This window comes from Eublepharis macularius, chromosome 2 (genome assembly GCF_028583425.1).
Source record: "Eublepharis macularius isolate TG4126 chromosome 2, MPM_Emac_v1.0, whole genome shotgun sequence".
In the NCBI taxonomy this organism is placed as follows: Eukaryota; Metazoa; Chordata; class Lepidosauria; order Squamata; family Eublepharidae; genus Eublepharis; species Eublepharis macularius.
The window spans coordinates 225,352,768-225,373,404 of NC_072791.1; the positions used below are offsets into that span (position 1 = coordinate 225,352,768).

The following is a 20,637-nucleotide window of genomic DNA, read 5'->3' on the forward strand; positions in this document are numbered from 1 at the left end:
TATTTTCCACCGTGCCCACCTTCCTTTCATCCATCCATCTATCCTAAGCTCCAAGTGGCAGTAGAGGGGGGAAACCCAGCTGTGTCATGGGTATGATGACCACTTCTGGGGAAAATCCAGAAGTGACGGTGGGTAACTCTTGCTCAATGGTAAAACCATAGAGTTTATGATGATTCCTAGAGCTACCCAGTACCCACCATCTAGGTTTTTACTTCCTCTCCTCCAACCCTCCTGCTAGTTGCCACGCTTAGACTGGCAACCCTACCTACTTTGTTCCTACCTACCTATGAACAGGAGGAATGAGAGTTGGTACCCAGAAGGTGGAATTTAGATGACATTGGAATGCTGCCAAAAAGCTGTTGACCTTTTCCATTTACTATTTGTTTTCTTTCATGCCACTGTGAGGGCTATCTCTTATGGGATTACTCCCACAACTGAAATATCACATGTCAAAATTTAACAGCAGCTAAAAACGATGCATATACTGCCAAAGTTCCTCTTGGATCCTTGGTGTGTATCTATATATCTATATATATATTTAATAAAAACAGTAACATATGATGATAATGCTTCCCACATGATGGCCATGTGATGCTTGTAAACACAGGAACGAATTACACTCCCATGTTGTAAAAATGTAACATGGAGGGAGCATGTCAAGCTTTGGAGGGGGGGGAAGGCTTTTTAATGGATTTTGTGATAGCTATATCATGACAATTAAGATAGAATTCCAGCTCTATGTATAAATATGTCTTTTTCACAAAACTATGCTTGCATTGCGCTCGCTGTCTCTTATAAAAATTATCAGATAATTTGCAGCCTAATTGTAAAGCTTTAATTAACCATTAAAATATGTATCCTAGTGACTAAAGGTCTGCATACACACACACGCGCGCGCGCGCGCGCGCGCACACAGAGTGCTTGGGAATACCCAGCTTCTGGTTTATAGCTTTTTTACAAGGCTTTTTTTTGAAGTTTAAATTTAAGTCCAGTAGCACCTTAAAGACCGACAAGATTTCCAGGGTATAAACGTATGAGAATCAAAATTCCCTTATACCCTGGGAATCTTGTTGGTCTTTAAGATGCTACTGGCCTTGAATCTGGTTACCACTTGCAACTATTCTGAAAGTTTAGTGACATTTTCTCATAATTAACCTTTATTATTGCTTTAATGGGTTGTATTATCCGTACCTTCTAACGGCACCTGAAGTGACATGCAACAACACTGAAATCTAAGTGTCTGTTGTCATCCAAAGACGTTTATCATGAAATGAACCTGTTGCTTTGTATGGAGAAAAGACATTCCTACTTGCTAATGTATGTTACGGTAAATGTGGTGGTCAGTGTCCATGGTGAAGTCTTTTAATTCAGAGAATGCAGGAGGCTCAGTTGTGTTTCCTGGTTTTCATTTCTTAAACCGACCCTAACTGAAATTTTAGGACGTATACTCTTAGCAGATGCTATAATGAGGATGTGAGGATGTAAAGTGCCACCAGGTCACAACTGACTTATGGCATACCCCTGCAAGGGGCTTTCAAGGCAGGTGGGGAGCAGAAGTGGTTTGCCTGTGCCTTCCTCTGCAGAGTCTTCCTTGGTGGTCCCCCACCCAAGAACTGACCCTGCTTAGCTTCCAAGATCTGATGAGGCCAGGCTATACCCTGCTGCCTTCCCTCCCAATAATGAGGATAAAATTAGGATAAAAATAGCATATCAGTTTGGCAGAGGGGCCGTGGCTCAGTGATGGAGCACCCGCTTTGCAGGCCAAAGGTTCTGAGTTGGATCCTTGGACTCTCCAGTTGAAGGATCTCTCAGAAACCACTTTTTTTGTGTTAGAGAGCCTGGAAAACCAATGTCAGGACAGACAGTTCGGAGCTCTAAGTCTGTATAAAGCAGCTTCGTTTGTTCTTAACGTGATTTCTAATAGAAAGTTCCTTGATTCATTTCTGTTCTGCTCATGTTAATAAAATACGGAGATGTGTCTTTGAAAGCAAGCTTTGAGTACTTTAAAAAATAAAAAAACACACTTTTCCTTCTCTAAATTTCTTCTTCAGGGTTCCCGTGGTGAAAATGGCCCTACTGGCCCAGTTGGTTTCGCTGGTCCTCCGGTACGTGGACCTCCTGCTCCATCCCATGCATTTGCTTTAACCAATAACTCTTATTATACGTCGTTTTTCTTAGGGTTGCCAAGGGATTGGAAAATTCCTGGGGATTTGGGAGTGGAGCCTGGGGAAAGAGAGGTTTGGGAAGGAGAGGGTATAACGCCATAGAGCCCACCCTGCTAAGCAGCCTTTTCCTCCAGGCGAACTGATCTCTGCAGTGGGGGGGGATCAGTTCTAATTCCAGGCATCTTCAGGCCCCACCTGGAGGTTGGCAGCCGTATTTTCATCTTGTAACAACTTGCTAAATTCCTTTAAAGGATTTCTAAAGCATGAGTTTTAGCATCTCCGACAGTAGTAAGGGCAGTTCAAAGGAGGGGAAATGTGCTAACGAGTAGGTTTTCAAAACTATTTACGTGGCTTCATTTTTGTCCTGCAAATAATTTGACTGGAAGGAAGGCATGTGAGGCCTTCCCTTGGTAACATAACCAAAATGTGTACCAGAGTGGGTAAGTTTGCAAGAACACAGTCCAAAAGGTGAATAAAAAAATGGAAATAGCTAATTCAAGGCACGTATTGGCTCCGTAACTTTAGGATGTTGCTATGCAATATATCGGAGAGCTTGTTAGCTGTCCTTAGAACGGAGAGCTTGGAATCTTCATTGGCCTCCACCTTGATACATCTTGCGACAACTCTTGTTTGTAGGGCCCTGATGGTCAGCCAGGCGTGAAAGGTGAACCCGGGGAGCCGGGCCAGAAAGGAGACGCTGGATCTCCCGGACCTCAAGGGCTTGCCGGATCTCCTGGACCCCCAGTAAGTAAAATGAATGGACAGTAGACACGGATTGGTATAACTGTCATTAACAGAATATTTCTCCTTATTCAATTATCTTTCTCATTTCTGTTTAGGGCCCTTCTGGGGTACCTGGACTAAAAGGTGGCCGAGGTACAAAAGGGCCCCCAGTAAGTAGAATAACTCTCTTTAATTTAAATATTACCTGGAACTCCACTTGAAGCTTTATTCTGCTTTGTTTATTCCATGATTATTATAAATCTGCACTCACTCCACTGGCTACCTATCAGTTACTGTGCTCAGTTCAAGGTATTGGTTATCACATACAAAGCCCTTCATGGCCTTGGTCTAGCATACCTACAGGACTGCCTCCCTCCCTATGTTCCTCCGTGGCACCTTCGCTCATCTGAACAGGGTCTCCTGCAGGTGCCACTCTGCACATGGGCGAAATCAACAGCTGCCCATAAACGGCTTTCTCTGTGGTGGCCCCTACCCTGTGGAACGGCCTGCCTGAGGAGGTCAGGAGAGCCCCCACTCTCCTGGCTTTCCACAAACGATGCAAAACCAAATTATTCAAAAAGGCTTTTTACTCAGATAAGAGGGAGGAGGTCTCAGATGCTTCACTAACGAGTTAGGGACCATAGACCTCGCCTCTATATTGCCTTACATATTATCTGTTGCTTTAAATATGCACTGCTATATACTACCTGTGCTTCATGTTGTCTCATGTCAGTCCTAGAACTGATTATGTTCTGTTTCAGCATTTCTTCAATTCTGTATTGGATCCTTGCTAATGCTCTGTCTTTGTAAACTTGTGTTTATTTACCCTATGGCATTGTTTATGGAAATGTCCTTGATACTGTATGGAAATGTCCTTGATACTGATTGTACTAATCTCACACTATGTAATCCACCTTGAGTCTCAGTGAGAAAGGCAGACTATAAATGACCTAAATAAATATCATACACGATGATTAAATTGATTGTGTTATATTGATCCAGTAGGGAAAAGTTGCCAAACCCTGTGTACATGCCTGATTTTTCAGGGTGCTACAGGATTCCCTGGATCTGCCGGAAGAGTCGGGCCCCCAGGACCTACTGTAAGTTGAAAGCTTATTCTGGTGTATTAAAGGAAAAGCTTATTAATTAATACACATTGAAATGAAAACCAAATTTTGTACATTAAATTATTTTATTATCAATAGCCTGAGCCTATCCTTTATTGAAAATATTTATATCCCACCATTCTCCCCCCAAAAGTGTTCAAGGTAGCTAGCAGTGGTAGTATAAAACAATGTTGCTGAAATAACACTGTGGGGTAGTAAACAATTTGCATTTAGATCCAGGTTCAAATCCCTGCTTAGCTGTGATGGTGACAGAGTGACTCTGGGTCAGTCGCTATTTCTCAGACTCGCCTGCCTCAAATAAGGTTGCCAATGTTGCTGAGAGATTTTGAGGGCAGTGCCTGGGGATAGGAGAGTTTGGGGAGGATGTGACATCACTTATAGGTGACACTGTTGGAATTTCGCCTAATCTCTGAGGTAAATACCAGTGTTTTTTTCCTTTTTAAAAAGGTACCAGCGCTCATATATTGAGTTTCATTGATTTCCACCACTTACCCCCTCAGACTTTGGGAGAATGCACCCCCCCCCCCCGGCAAAGTGCTGGTACTCAGTACCACTGAGTACCAGCATAAAAAAATAAGCCCTGACATGAGGAAATTCCTAGAGCATCACTACAGAAGCCGTTCTCTAGCCATTTTTTAAATTGCTCCTCAGTTTCTCAAGGGTGGGGGATTGGAGTTGATCCTTCATGGGCAGGAAAATGGGCAAGTCTAACTTCACAGGGGAAGGGAAAAAGTAGTATATGAAGGATGGGGGAAGCATGAATGCCACCCTGAGCTCCTTAGAGGAAGGGGGTGATAAAAACTGTGCTTTTTACTAGAAACAGCCCCAAAAGGCTGCATCTCCGAAGTGGGATGGATTTTTTTAAAAAAAAGATACAACCAGGGTTTTGAGTTACAGTTCTCCTCTCTGATAAGCAGTAGTGTAATAATTAAAATTTGGCCTACTGCAAAATCATTTTGCACTTACTCAGAGACTGATTTTCCACTGATGGACTCTTGCTTAATTGATGAGGACAGGAAGTTGAAGGCAACCAACTGTTACAATGTATAAAAGAATTCTGATTTACAAATGGGAAATAAATATACGTGCATTGGAGAATATATGTTATTCTTCTTTACTCACTTAATGAAGAATAACAGCAAATGATTTGCGTCTATATCCAAAAGTTTTTAAATGGCCATATATTTCCCCAAGAAACAGGTTGTTTATCATATTTTAATAGTAGCGGGGTTATAGCTTATGGTTTCTCCTTTGTGCTGAGTTCTTTTTAAGGGCACAACCCTCAGTGCTATCCTGCCTTCGCTAACTCAGGGGTAGATCTAATCTGGACTTGAATTTTAGGGCGCTCCTGGCCCAGCCGGGCCTATTGGTGAGCCAGGCAAAGAAGGTCCACCAGGCGTTCGGGGGGATCCCGGTGCCCATGGTCGTGTAGGAGACCGAGGACCAGCAGGGCCTGCTGGCAGTCCCGGAGACAAAGGAGATCCTGGAGAAGACGGACAGTCGGTAAAGAGGAGGCGGGAGGAAGGGTTATCTTTGCACTATGTTTGTCCATGGCACGACGCCTTCTCTTCCCTAATGTATTTGTTTATGTGGTGAAGGCAACTGTTTGTCTTCCATGAACAGGGCAAGGGTCTACAACCAGTATGGGAGGTCACATCCCTCATAATACTTAGCCAGTATTGCATTGAATAGATTCTTAAGAACCCCTAAAGAGAGAGAGTTGCATGACTCTACCCCCAACAGCCCCTCTTCCCTTCTCAACATGGGAGCTATTTTTCTTCCCTGACGTCACTCACAGTCTTTTTCTTCACCACTCACTGCTTTCCCTTCGGTTCAGATGTTTCTCCCTCTTCCTTGCTCCACTCTACGTCAGATTCTAACTTCCCTTCCACAGCCCGGTTTACAATGATCAGGAACTAGGCCCCAAAGAGAGAGCATCACACTTTATCACCATAACGGCTCCTTTGTTTCTAGAATGGATCATAGCAAGTCTTGATTCTTTCTTGCTGTCTGCCAGCTGAGGTCATACGTCATGCATCTAATGAAGTGGGTTAGTTCACAAAAGCCTGTGCTAGAATCAGTCGGTTTTCAAGATGGTTTTTTTTGGCATATCTTATTCAAACTGGACATCAATGAAATCAAAGTTCTTCACTTGTCCATCTAAGTCTTCCATTTTTCCAAGTCATAAGTATTTAAGGTCCAGTGTAGGGTTGCCGATCTGTGCCTGGCAACCAGCAGGTATCTTAGTGACAGGGAAAATGTGTGTGTGTGTGTGTGTGTGTGTGTGGTGGGGGTGGGGGGGCACAATGTCCTGTGAGTCTCTATGCCACTTGCAGGATAAATCCACAGAGTTTCCACCAATTCCTAGAGCTACCCTGTGCCACTTCTGGGTCTTCCCTTTAAGTGATATAGTGATGCAGATTTCGAGCTGAGTGGTGGTGGGCAGTGGGAACTGAGGGCTGGGGATCTCTTGCCTCCACCAGGGGAATGGCACATCGAGTTCAATACCAAATTGTGGCACTATTGTTTTATGTAAAATATAACCTATACATGCCAGATGAAGTTAGAACTTAGAGAGCCTGTGTTACTATTACTAGGAATGCAAATCTATTTTGTTTCTTATATATTCCAGGGTCCAGATGGCCCCCCAGGTCCAGCTGGAACTACTGGTCAGAGAGGCATAGTGGGAATGCCAGGTCAACGAGGAGAGAGGGGCATGCCTGGACTGCCAGGTCCTGCTGTGAGTATCTGTGGAGTTGGTATTTCAGATAGGTGTGCAGTTGCCTCTCTATTGCCTGTCAGATTTTAGCTCCAGTAACTTTGGTGTAACCTGAAAACTGTGCATCCGCACAGTCAATTATTTACTGCAACATGCAATTGTATGCTGTATGCTACCTATGATAAGTATTTTCAACCTTCCACCGATTAGGATTGACTCTTAGGAGAAGGGCTTTCAATATTGGTAAGATCTCTCTCGTCATTCCAGGGTACACCAGGAAAGCAGGGGCCAACAGGCCCACCAGGAGACAAAGGTCCTTCTGGGCCCGTAGGCCCTCCAGGAGCTCATGGTCCTGTGGGTGAAGGAGGCCCAGAAGTAAGTGTCTTTTTTTTTTTACCACAAGTCTGTTCTTATTAGGGTTGCTAGTCCTCATGCGGGGCCTGGAATTATAACTTATCTCCAGACAACAGTTCCCACGGAGATACACCTGCTTTGGAGTGTGTGGACTCTATGGCAGTACGCCCAGCTGAGGCCCCTTCCCTATACACCACCCCCCTCCCCCAGGTTCCACCCCCAAATCACCAGGAATTTCCCAACCTGGAGCTGGCAACCCTAGTTATTATGATGTAGAAATATATTAGCAATGTTATAAACATGTATATAATATGCCCTTTAAGTCATGCGCCTTTGCAAATCCAATTCTACAATCAATATATGCTTTCATTCAAAATTCAGGGACCTGCTGGTAATGATGGTACTCCAGGACGAGATGGAGCTGTTGGAGAACGGGTAAGAATATATAATATTGTGAGTGTTATGTGCTATCAAGTCACTTCCAGTGTATAGTGACCCTATGGATTAACAACCTCCAAAATGTTCTATCACTGGTGGCCTTGCTCAGGTCTTGCAAACTGAAGGCTTCCTTTATTGAGTCAATCCATCTCATGTTGGGTCTTTCTCTTTTCCTACTACCTTCACCTTTTCCGAGCATTATTGTGAGACTTGTCTTCTCGTGATGTGACCAAAATATGATAGCCTCAATTTGGTCATTTTAGCTTCGAGGGAGAATTGACACTTGATTTGATCTGGAACCCACTTAGTTGTCTTTCTAGTGGTAGCCACAAAACTCTCCTCCAAATGCCTCATTTTGAATGAATCGATATACAGTATTACCATCAATAATAATAATTTAATAAGCTATTTTCTTGTTGTTCAATGGACTTCTTCGATGCCCTTAAAACTTGAGCCAGTTTGGTGTCATGGTTAAGAGTGGCAGGACTCTAATCTGGAGAGCCAGGTTTGATTCCCTACTCCTCTGCTAGGTGACCTTGGGTCAATCTCAACTCCCTTGGAGCTCTCTCAGCCCCATCCACCTCACAGGGTGATTTGTCATGAGGATAATAATAACACACTTTGTCAATCGCTCTGAGTGAGGCATAATGTTGTCCTGAATGGTGGCATATAAATCAAATTGAATCCCTTTATTGGCATAACAGGACATACATATGCACAGTCAGCAAGGAGACAACAACAACAAAAAACCCTTGCCCCATCACTTAAACCATTCTTCTCCTCTTCATTGCACAACAAAGGAATTTAGCCACAGACTCAATGTGGTATATAAATCTAATGTTGTTATTATTATTTGTTGTGGGGTAAAAGTCACAATTAAAAAATGGCAATTTGAACCAATTGGTGGGGGGTGGGAGATGAGGGCAGGCTAGCTTGTTAAAAGATTACAATGGCATAATAGGATGGGAAGTGAGGGGGTTGCAAGTTTCCTCCATCCTGCCCAGCTTCAGTTGTTGTGAAAAACAGCCATAAGCTGTCAATATTGTCTGGAGAAAATAGTTGTTTTTCTTTGTTGTGTGAAATGAAGATTCAGTGATATCTCTGATTTAAGCATTTGATTAATTTGCATTAAAATATCCTCTATTCGTACATTTCAACATTCAAATAATTTCAGTGCCTATTTTTGTTCATGGTTACCTTAGTCTGTAGATCTGTAACTATTTCTCTTGTAGTCATGATGAGCCTTAATAAATTCATAGATATATTGTTCTAATTAATCTTAGAACTTAAATTAGTTTTTAAGATTTGGTATCAAACTTGTCACAGGGTGATCGTGGAGAACCAGGGCCAGCTGGCCTTCCCGGTTCACTGGGTGCTCCGGGGACTCCAGGACCAGTTGGGTCTACGGGAGATCCAGGACAAAGGGGTGAACCAGTAAGTGTGGCCGTTTCCTTGTTCTTTCTGGCTTTTGCATTATATGGCTTTGATTTCCTAGTTATTGTGATCAGGACGATACAGTTAACAAAGAGTTAATGTTGGAAGAGAGGCTGTCTGCCTCCTGGTAGAGTCCAGGAAGAAATATTGTTGTTATTGATAAGATGGATGCTAGTAGAAGATCTTCTGAAATTACACCTGGGCCGATTCCAGGTGGCTAACGTTCACCGCGGAACGTCGCACCTCGTTGTGGGGAAAATGTTGTGAGGAAACGTGTTTCCTCGCGCGATATTTCGCATTTTCCCCGCCACGAGGCGCGACATTCCGCGTGAACATTAGCCATCTGGAATCGGCCCTGATCTCCGGGCCATGGGCTGCTTTGGAGGGTGGACTCTGTGGCATTATATCCTGCTGAGGTCCCTCCCCAGGTTCCACCCCCCAGTTCTCCAGGAATTTTCCAAGCTGGAGCTGGCAATCCTAGATGCTAGCGTTGTTGCAGTTAGGGCTTTTAGTCCCAACTTGTATAGTATGTAAATAAACCTGCTGAGTTCCTTCACAAGTGGCTGGGCTTAGTTCTTTGGGGAACCCAGAGGATCTTCCTAAATTCCCTTTGTAACAGTTATCCACTAGATCATTCTATGGAACAATCTAGAAGTGAGTACTTGCCAGTCAATCATACTGTATGCCAGAACAGAGCCAGCTATAAGATTAACAGTGCAATCCTAAACAGTTACACCCTTCTAATCCCATTGGCTTCAATGGGTGTACAGGGGTTACCTCTGCTTAGGATCACATTGTAAGGGGATGGCTCTTTACAGTGGGATGTGGTAGGTGTATCTGGTGGCCCTTTTAGTGGCTAGTTATGCCTGTTGATGGTGTTTTTCAGGTTGAGGATGAGACATGATTTGCTAGTCTTTACTATAGTTTGGTTTCAGAGGTATTAATTAAAACAACCTAATGATGTTCTGAGAAGATTCATGGAACCGCTTTTCGTTCCTTTCCAGGGCTCTCGGGGTCCGATGGGTCCTTCGGGCCGTGCCGGAAAACGTGGTTTGCCAGTACGTTCTTTATGGGTTCTTTTAAGTGGTCACTGTAATTTCTTTTATAATTGTATTTTGTCTGAATTTCCACTTAATAGAGCAAGTATTACAAAATGTAAAGTAACAACATCAGTTAAATTGTGAGAACCACAATTATCGAAATACAATTACAATTGTTTAAATTAATCTGAAACGTGTATCAGCCCCATCTGCCTTTTTCTCTCACTTTGCAACTACACTTGAATCAATGCTGATGAGACACAAGTTTTAATTGCAGGCTTAAAATGCAGGTTAATAAGTAAATACAAAGGTTAAGTGCTGGCCAATTTTATTTGCATTTTAAGGAAAATGCAGTTTTAAGGAGAAAGCATTTGCATTTTAAAGAGAATATTACTAGAGTAAAAGAGAATGGATTGGATCCAAAAGTTTCAGCAGTTTAATGGTGGAGCCTTCTAAGGAGCCTTGCCGTGGTGGAAGATGTCTCCAGTGATGGAAGGACCCGTGCAGTAGTGGAAGACTGCTCCCTTTGGAGGAAGATTCCATTGTTCACAGAACAGAACCTTTTGAACAAACCCACGGCTTTTTTTCAGGGGGAACGTGGGAGAACGGAGTTCCAGCACCTCTTGAAAATGGTCACATGGCCGGTGGCCCCGCCCCCTGATCTCCAGACAGAGGGGAGTTGAGATTGCCCTCCCCTGTCTGGAGATCAGGGGGCGGGGCCACTGGCCATGTGACCATTTTCAAGAGGTTCCGGAACTCCGTTCCCCCGCTTTCCCCCTGAAAAAAAGCCCAGAACAAACCTATTATTTTCTTATGTATACTCTTCCACCATTTGAATAGTGCAACTAGTGGGCAAATATTCTTGAATGAGCTCCTATGCAAACCATAAGCAAATAGTAGAAAATAGAAATTATCTCATAAAAGAGGGAGTAAAGGTGAAGATGGCCCAGACAAGGATAATTTGTTATAAACCTTAACATTAGTAGAAGGTTCTGATTTTACTCATATCTTTGTGAGGTAGAGGAGGTAAACTGTGTCACTATGGGATGTTCAGGAATTTTCTTTAGGTATGATTATATATTTTGGGTAATTTAGCTTTTAAATGTTGTCAGTATCATAACTAGAGGTGGGCACAAACTGAAATACGAACCGAAGCTCGTCACAAACTGGTGGTTCATGGGAGCTCATTTCTCATGAACCGTGACGAATTTTTGCCCAGTTTGTTTGGTTCGTATTTTGGTTCATCACTGCAGTCAGCCTGGTGCCTATGAATCAGTTTCCTAGACAATGGGAGGGATGGGCTCTTTGCAGACCCAGAAATGACGTTTTCATGAAAAAAATGAACCGGTTCGTGAACTGGAACAAGTTCATGGAAGTTTGTGGTTCGTGAAACACGACGAACCACAAACCGCTGGATTTGGAATTTTCCCAGTTCATGCCCATCTCTAATCATGACTACTGATTCCAGAGACGTATATACTCTAACCTCCGCAAGGATGGTATTTGCACATTAATGGAAATAACCAACATTGCCTGGTTCTTAAAGATGTGGGAATTGGAATCGATAGTCAAACTAACAGCAATCCAAAATTCTAAGAATGTTGTAGGTGACAAAAATTGGTAACAATAGGATGCATTTTTTAAAAAAAAATCCTTTGAATGGATAAGAAAGGAATGTCTATTAATTGGCCGTTTCCACACAGCTTACCTTTGCTCAGAACGACCCGGAACATTGCACAAAAAACGCGGAAGATCGCGTTTTCTCGTGCGAGATTTGCAAGATATCGCGTGATGTCACGCAAATTTTGCACAAGAAGATGTGATCTGCGTTTTTTGTGCGATGTTCCGGGTCATTCCAAGCAAAGGTGAGCTGTGTGGAAATGGCCATCGTGTACATTCTCTTCCTTCACTTGTTTATAATCTGTGAATCTGGTGTGTTATTTGCTCTGAATACTGCTTCTGATTATGTCTTGTTGCATTTTAATATATATTTTTAAAAGCTTATACATTTCAGATGTGATGCAAAAGCAAAGTTTTAAAATCTGACTAGTTTAGTGGGAGTGATAAAAGTGCAACAGGGTTTAGGATTGCGCAGTTACGCACACTGAAATCAATGAGATGGTAATGGGCTTGACATTGGCTGTGCTGTTGGCTTCATTTTCCCCCCCTACTTACAGGGTCCCCAAGGTCCTCAGGGCGATAAAGGTGACAATGGAGATCGAGGTGACAGGGGGCAGAAAGGTCACAGAGGTTTCACTGGTCTTCAGGGTCTGCCCGGACCTCCTGTAAGCTGTTCCTTCTAATTTTATTGTTGTCTATATTTAGAGATCCCATTGTCTATTTCCCATTGTTTGGAGACTATTAAGTACAAGAAACAATTCTGCTCATACACTTCCCCATTCATTCCCATGGAAGATTTCCTCCATTGACATTAAAAGAAAAGCCCTTGAGGGTGGTGTCTTCTCTTGCACTTCAGAATCCCCATATCCAAAAGAAATGGCTAGATTATGACAATGGCATCTTGAAAATAAGTTGATAGAAGTTACTAGTGTGTAAATTATTTCTTAGCCAATTTGCTGTCCAACACAAATGTTAAGTCCTTTCTATCATAACAATAGCCTGAAAGAGCAAAAATGTTGTAACTTAATTTAATCCTGTGCTTGGTTGCTTTAAGCTACAGGCAAATAGGCGGGTGGTTTTTTTGCACGCTTGGAAATTCTAAGCTGATGTGCAGTCTAATACAGTAAACACACTTTTCAGATAATTTCTGTTTGCATCTGCAATGAGAAACTGCACAGTATATAATCTCTGCTAGGTTCTTGAATATAGAATACAGTACGAAGTACTGAAAATCATTTTGTCCTTTTTGGTTTAGTTCCAAATGAAAGTGATTCCTTTATACTGGGCATCATTTCTACTATCTCAGTCATGAGACGGTGTAGTCTTAAAAAAATACACGTTAACTAACTAAATAATTTGTATTGCTACTGCAAGATTTGAGTCCAGTAGCACTTTGCAGACCAACAAGGTTTTCAGTGTATAAACTTCTGAAAGTTAGCGCTCTCTGGGAAAATCTTGTTGATCTTCAAGGTCCTACTGGCCTTGAATTTTGCTGTTCTACTGCAGACCACGAAAGAAATGGACCTCATTCTGAGACTTAAAAAGTAATGTATAATTGGGGCACCAGTTGGAACATTTCATATACTTCCACAGATAATGCATGCTTTGTAATAAATGTATTTTCTTCTGCGGATTAAATAGAACAGTAATTTGAAATAACATCATTTTTTCCCCGGTAGGGTCCTATTGGTGAACAAGGTAGCCCTGGAATCCCAGGTCCATTTGGCCCAAGAGTGAGTATCGTGGACATGGAAAACAATATGGAAACAATTATATTTTCTGCTGAATATTGTCGATGTACAGATGGCATTTGTTGATTTCAAAGTAACATTGCATAGGATTTCCACGCACTTTCATTAAGAAAGGCTATGCTTGGGGCTGTTCATCTTCTCTAATTCCCTTGCACTGGAATTCCAAACGAAGTCTAGGATTTGGCTTAGGCGCTGACTTGCCAAAATGCTCAGGTTCATTCTCAAATAACCCCCTCAAGCTTGTTGAGATGTGCCTGAAAATATTCAAGCACAGCTTGAATGCGGAGAGAGGCAATTGCTTGGAAGTTAATTTGTACTTCTCCTTTAGTTGTGTTTCCGTGTTTGTTAACAGTGAAATCCTAAGCAGAGTTACTCCAGTCTAAGCAAATTGACTTCAGTGGGCTTAGACTGGAGTAACTCTGCTTAGGATTTCATTGGAAATGTTCTCCACTGCACATTCATATACCTTCTCCTTCCTCAGTGTTCCTTGAAAACAGAATTCCAACTTCTGCACCTAAAGCTGAAGCAGTTATTTTATAAATTAAGGGAACTTGTGCATTATTCAGACTTGCAAAAATTACAGATTTATTTTAAGCACATAATTTGATTTCACCCCTCCCTTAAAAAAAAAATGTCAGGCTTATATGAATAGCGTATACCACATACTGTGTGTTCCTATACAGAGTTATTCTGGTGTAAGCCCAATGGTATGTTGAAATCAATGAAATCAATGGACTTAGAGTGGAGTCACTCTGCATTGGATTGCATACATTGGACGCTGTCCTAAACAGTTCCTCTTTGGAAGTGGAAGAATGTGCCCTAGAGTCACAACTGACACACGGCAACCCCAAACAATGAGGCGTTCAAGGCAAGAGAGAAACTTCCTCTGCTATAAACCCAAGTCTTCCCATCCAAATACTAACCATGACTGACTGCTCAGCCCCAAGCACAGGTGAGCTCAGACTAATCTGAGCTATAGAGGCTGTTCTTGGGAACTAAGTCCCGTGTTATTTTATGGTACTTACTCGTAGGAGCAGTCCTAAGCAGATGTATTCAGAATTCTGGTCAAGTACATTTAATGGGTCTTACTCCCAGGATTTTAGGATTGCACTGTCCATCTCTGATATGAAGAATGTGGTCTGTTTTAGAAGGGCAGATTTTAAAAACGGAGTCTCACCATCACAGCACATTGTCACCTTTGTCTGGTGACTTTGGTTTGATGCAACCTTGGCTGAATGGACAATCCTACCTGCTTTCTTGGGACCTGAACTAAAGTAAATGCATTTAGAAATGTGTCCTATTACTTTGTAATAGAGAGATTAATAGAGAGATTAACAGAATGAAGAATGACTGGAAGCCCAGCGCTGATGGTGGAGGAGGGGAAGGGGGCACAGTGACAAAAACTCATGCCCACATTTGACTGGAGTGAAAAACGGCCACAACTTTATTAAATTACAGCTAATAGGAGCATTGGCGATGCATAGGGGTTGGATCCCAAGCATCGGCTGACCCATCTGCCAGTGGATGTCCCCCAACCCCTCAGACCGCTGCTGAAGGGGGGAAACCAAGGAGTGATGGCAAGGGGGAGATCACGTGGGTGCTATTGCTACAACTATTTGTAAGCAGGGCTTTTTTTCAGGGGGAACGCGGGGGAACGGAGTTCCGGAACCTCTTAAAAATGGTCACGTGGCTGGTGGCCCCGCCCCCTGATCTCCAGACAGAGGGGAGTTGAGATTGCCCTCCGTGCCACTTGCGGCGCAGAGGGCAATCTCAACTCCCCACTGTCTGGAGATCAGGGGGCGGGGCCACCAGCCACGTGACCATTTTCTCCAAGGGCAACCCACTGAGTTCCACCACCTCTTTGCCCAGAAAAAAAGCCCTGTTTGTAAGGAATGCTTACTTTAAACCAGCAAGGGAGATCCACACATGGGTGGAGATTTATGCTGCTTACCCAACGCACATCTGTATATATGCATCTGTACATGGCAATGCTTATCCACTCTTCTTTGAATTAATTGGATTCATCTTTTAATGCAGATGATGTCCATCCTCGGTTGGAGCTATCATGCATTTCTAATCTAGAGCTCAATCAGAGCCGTTACACAGAAAGTTGAGGATAGAAAAATTGTTGTTAAATTGAATAGGTACTATTTACATTATTGATATGGACCTTCTCTTATGACACAGGGGCCTCCGGGTCCAGTCGGACCTTCGGGTAAAGAAGGAAATTTTGGACCACTTGGGCCAGTTGGACCTCCCGGTGTAAGAGGAACTTTAGGAGAAGCAGGACCTGAGGTAAATAATGGGAATTTTCTGTGGGGCTGGGAGGGGTTTCAGTTCAATGTTCTATACAGGGAATTTAGATATTGGCCATCACCGTACGTGTTCCCTTGCACTGAAATGATAAGGGACTAGCAGCTCCCTTTGCAAGAACTTCTGAGGATAAAAAGATTCTGTGCTTCAGCTTGAAGGAAATAAAAAGTAGTAATGGAAGTGTTTTGTCAATGTGGTTTTAAACTTTTCAGCTGCAGCTTCCATTTTAATTAATTTATTATGAATCATGTTGAGTGCCTGTAGGGAAAAAGTAAGTTGTATATTTTCTACGTGTAATATAAATAAATACAGCTGTTGTCCTGTTGTCCTTGAAGAAGAATTGAGGTGACTAATAGGTCAACTCTGTGTATGTTTACTCAAAAATAAGTCTTACTGCGTCCTCTGAGGCTTAAGATTATAGTCAAAAAGTTTATCTGGAAAACGGTTCATTTTCACAATATTTGCGCAGTTCTTACTCCGCAAAGTTCATCACGAACTGGGCCAGTTCATGGTTCGCAAACTGGCGGTTCATCGGAGGGTATTTCTGATGAACTGCGAGGATTTTTAGGGTGGTTCATTTGGTTCAACAACAACAACAAAGTTTATTAGCCAGAGGCCATCACATTCTTGAAATTAATTCAAAATTACATGATTGCACATCAGCGAGACACACGTCATTTTAAAATAAATATTTAAAAGGTACATATTTCAACAATTACCACTTTTAAAATTTACTCATAAAATTGATCAGTCCTAAAAGCATAATTATTTGGCAACTATATACACTTAAAATATCCAGGCAATCATTAAAATTGTAGGATTTGGTTCATTTTTCGGTTCATCACTGCAGACAGCCTGGCGCTGATCAGTCAGTTTCCTAGGCACTGGCGGGAGGGATGGGCTTTCTGTAGACCTTCTGCTGACCCAGAAGTGACGTATTCATGAACCAAACAAACCAGTTCATGAACCGGGCAATTTCATGCCTGTTCATGGTTTGTGGTTCATGAAATGTGACGAACCACGAACTGCAATGAACCACTGTTTTCCTAGTTCAGGCCCTTCTCTACTCAGCAACTATTTTCACAGAATTGAAACTGAAAATGCAGTTTCCCTGCATCCAACAAACACATTTGTTGTGTTGTGGAGTGCCAAAACCACAATCTCCTCTGTCCCTTCCACTAGTAGTAATGTAGTTAAGTATCAATAGAATAGTAGAAGAGCAAGATTCAGGTCTAGTAGCACCTTAAAGACCAGTAATTGTTTTAGGTATTTTGTTCTTTGTACCTTTTTCCCCAGATATGTCTCTCTCTTACTGCTTTCATTTTTAGGGCCCACCAGGGGAACCTGGTCCTCCGGGGCCCCCAGGCCCTCCTGGCCACCTCACAGCAGCCATTGGTGACATTATGGGTCATTACGACGATGGTCTTACTGACCCCCTGCCAGAATTCTCAGAAGACGAAGCTGCCCTAGATGATAACAATAGAACGGATCCAGGAGTCCATGCCACACTGAAGTCACTTAGTAGCCAGATTGAAACAATGCGTAGTCCTGATGGGACCAAGAAACACCCAGCGCGGACTTGTGATGACCTGAGGCTGTGCCATCCATCCAAAAAGAGTGGTGGGTATTAAAAGAAGGATCAGTCATAGCTTAGTCTGAATAGGCCTTTTAGAAACTCTATGCGCTGGCATGATGAGGTAGTGGGAGTGGAAGACTGAGGCCAGCAGCAGTGGTTTGGGTTGCAGGTTAGGAAATTCCTGGAGAGTTGGGGGGGTGGAGCCTGGAGAGGGTGGGGTTTGGGGAAGGGAGGGACTTCAGGAGGGTATAATGCCATGGAGTCCACCCTCCAAAGCAGCCATTTTCTCCAGGTGAACTGATTTCTGTGGCCTGGAGATCAGTTGTAATTGTCGGAGATCTCCAACTACCACCTGGAGATTGGCAATCCTAACAGCGAAGTTGGACTCCACGTTCTGCCATGGAAGTTTGCCCAGGTGACCTTGGGCCTGTCACAGTCTCTCAGCCTAACCTACTTCACAGGGTGATGGTGGTTGTGGAGAAGGGGAGAACAATGCAATGAAACACTTGCTATGCCCCCATGACAGGAGGGGGAGCAGATTATAAATAAATAAATGTCAAAGCTTAATGCCCAGATGTGGCAGCCCCAATACCCCAGACTAGCCCAATATCATCTGAACTTAGAAGCTAAGCAGGGTGGACCACAGTTGGTACTTGGCTGGGAGTCCCCCAAGAAAGACTGGGGCTGCTATGCAGAGGCAGCCGTGGCAAACCACCTCTGCTCATCTCTTGCCTTGAAAGTCCTATGAGCTGGCTATGACTTGACAGCACAACTTACCTTTTTAATGCGCAGGCATTATCTATGATGGCATTGTACACAGCATGGGTAATGTTTAAAAGCTCATTGGTAAGTTTGTTCCTTCCTGCCCAGAATTCACGTACATGCCAGAGCAACAGTTGCTGAAGGTTCATACATCTTTCTTTTTGGCCTTCCAGAGCAACTGAATGAGTCGAAAGAGAAGTGCAAAGCCTACCTCTGACTTAGTAGGACGTCCTCCCCCTCCGCACCCAACCGAGATGTTCAGTGTAGCTGTTTCTAACTGCAGAAGAAGCTCAGAGTCCTTTTGGAAACTTTTATGTAGCCAGCTCTATGGTGGCCATAACATAAATGGCCTGCTTACAATGGCAGTCTACAAAAAAGAAGAAAACCAGAAGAGTGGCCCATAACATAAGAATGTTTAAGATTTGATCATTAATATCCCACATAGTGTGTAGTTTGGCTCTCAATTTACTCAGTTTTTTTAATAACTTGAATGGTAACAAGATTCCCTAATAATTACATCCTACCTGCTGAATCTAACCTAAAACCTAACCTAGAGCAATATACATTGGATTGTCTCCCTTGTCTCAGCCTTCCTATTTTGTCTTTGCAGGAGAATACTGGGTTGACCCCAACCAAGGTTGTGTGGAAGACGCCATCAAAGTATTCTGCAACATGGAAACGGGAGAAACGTGTATTTCTGCAAACCCAGCTAGTATCCCTCGGAAAACGTGGTGGACCAGTAGGTCACCCGAACTAAAGCCTATATGGTACGGGTTGGACATGAACAGGGGTTCGCAGGTAACTACATTTCATGTCAAGGTCTTCTTCAGCTATTTCCTTCATTTCATAATAGATTCCATTCGTGAAAGGAACATTATAAATACGTCAGCTCAGACACGAGTATCCATTTAGTTACTGATGTGTATGATTTTAATATAGAATACTATGGGAGTAATTGATTCCTAAAGCAGAAATTGTCCAGTTGTAAATGAGTACATAAACTGTAAAACTTCACTGTTATGCAGCAGTTAGGTATAATGTTTTTAAAATATTTATTTATTTATTTAGGGGATTTATATATTGCCTCTCCAGCGGTCTGTTCGAATAGAAGTAAAACAATAAAACAATATGTATTGTCGAAGGCTTTCACGGCCGGAGAACGATGGTTGTTGGGGGTTTTCCGGGCTGTATTGCCGTGGTCTTGGCATTGTAGTTCCTGACGTTTCGCCAGCAGCTGTGGCTGGCATCTTCAGAGGTGTAGCACCAAAAGACAGAGATCTCTCAGTGTCACAGTGTGGAAAAGATGTAGGTCATTTGTATCTACTCAGGAGGGGTGGGGTTGAGCTGAGTCATTCTGTAAGAGTTTCCCAGGGTGACCCTGGGAAACTCTTACAGAATGACTCAGCTCAACCCCACCCCTCCTGAGTAGATACAAATGACCTACATCTTTTCCACACTGTGACACTGAGAGATCTCTGTCTTTTGGTGCTACACCTCTGAAGATGCCAGCCACAGCTGCTGGCGAAACGTCAGGAACTACAATGCCAAGACCACGGCAATACAGCCCGGAAAACCCCCAACAACCATCAATAAAACAATACTTACCAATATTAGAACAAAAAAGCTGTTAAAACCAAGCAGTGGAAAACTAAGCTGTTAAAAACAGCCACAGAGAACACTAAACATATAAAACAGAAAACAGACCCTTAACTAAAAGCCTGAGGAACTAGAAATGTTTTGACTTGGTACCTCAAGGACTGTGTGGTAAGCGCTAGGCATACCTCAAGCAGGAGGCCATTCCAAAAATGAAGTGCCACCACTGAAACTATCCTGTCTGTAGTTGTCATTGAACTCACCTCTGGAGGCAGGGACGTAGAGAGCAGGGCTTGTAAATTTACACTTCTTTGTATTCTTGTAGTTTGTCTATGGTGACAGTCAGTCACCCAACACCGCCGTCACACAAATGACGTTCCTACGGCTCTTGTCCAAAGAAGCCTCTCAGAATATCACCTATCATTGCAAGAACAGCGTAGGCTACATGGACGACCAAGCCAAGAATCTGAAGAAGGCTGTGGTTCTTAAGGGGGCGAATGACCTTGATTTTAAAGCAGAAGGAAACAGCCGCTTTCGATACACAGTCCTTCACGACAGTTGCAATGTAAGGGTTTTTGGTTGTTTTCTTTGCAGCGCTGAATTTATCATGGAGTGTAGAGAGGGGGGCGGGGCATGCATAGGACTGATGGATCCTTGAGGATGCATATTAACGGGGTCTGAAGTTGGCAGAACCGCCCCCCTCCCCCGCCCGACCTGAATGTCTTCTTGCAGAGGAGAAGTCAGGATCCAACCCCATGTCTAGCGCCTTCCCACAAGTGCTAGTGAGTGGTGGAGAGGAACCTATCCATCTCCACTTCCTGTGATGTCCGAGCTCCTGGGTATGCGGTACAAATGCAGCAACATCCAAGCTAGGCTTTGTGCCATTCTGGAATTAATGCGGTCCTTACTGCTGCACTGGTAATTAGTGGAGGTGTCAAGGTTAAGAAAGCTCTTTTATCCTCGGAATAGCACTTGGTTTATGGGAAGTCTGTAGCTCCTGTTTGGGGGACCTGATCAGGAAT

At 43.2% G+C, this 20,637-nt stretch overlaps 1 protein-coding gene across 1 annotated transcript in view; it reads left to right on the forward strand.

Moving 5' to 3' along the window:
• Nucleotides 1–20,637, forward strand: part of COL5A2 (collagen type V alpha 2 chain) — a 218,960-nt gene that overhangs the window by 194,050 nt on the left and 4,273 nt on the right. The window contains exons 38-53 of the mRNA XM_054972743.1: nucleotides 2,052–2,105; nucleotides 2,802–2,909; nucleotides 3,005–3,058; nucleotides 3,935–3,988; nucleotides 5,357–5,518; nucleotides 6,648–6,755; nucleotides 7,002–7,109; nucleotides 7,470–7,523; nucleotides 8,853–8,960; nucleotides 9,965–10,018; nucleotides 12,178–12,285; nucleotides 13,300–13,353; nucleotides 15,559–15,666; nucleotides 17,013–17,304; nucleotides 18,633–18,820; nucleotides 19,941–20,180. Coding sequence (XP_054828718.1) covers nucleotides 2,052–2,105; nucleotides 2,802–2,909; nucleotides 3,005–3,058; nucleotides 3,935–3,988; nucleotides 5,357–5,518; nucleotides 6,648–6,755; nucleotides 7,002–7,109; nucleotides 7,470–7,523; nucleotides 8,853–8,960; nucleotides 9,965–10,018; nucleotides 12,178–12,285; nucleotides 13,300–13,353; nucleotides 15,559–15,666; nucleotides 17,013–17,304; nucleotides 18,633–18,820; nucleotides 19,941–20,180 — 1,854 coding nt within the window. The remainder of the gene's footprint in view (nucleotides 1–2,051; nucleotides 2,106–2,801; nucleotides 2,910–3,004; nucleotides 3,059–3,934; nucleotides 3,989–5,356; nucleotides 5,519–6,647; nucleotides 6,756–7,001; nucleotides 7,110–7,469; nucleotides 7,524–8,852; nucleotides 8,961–9,964; nucleotides 10,019–12,177; nucleotides 12,286–13,299; nucleotides 13,354–15,558; nucleotides 15,667–17,012; nucleotides 17,305–18,632; nucleotides 18,821–19,940; nucleotides 20,181–20,637) is intronic.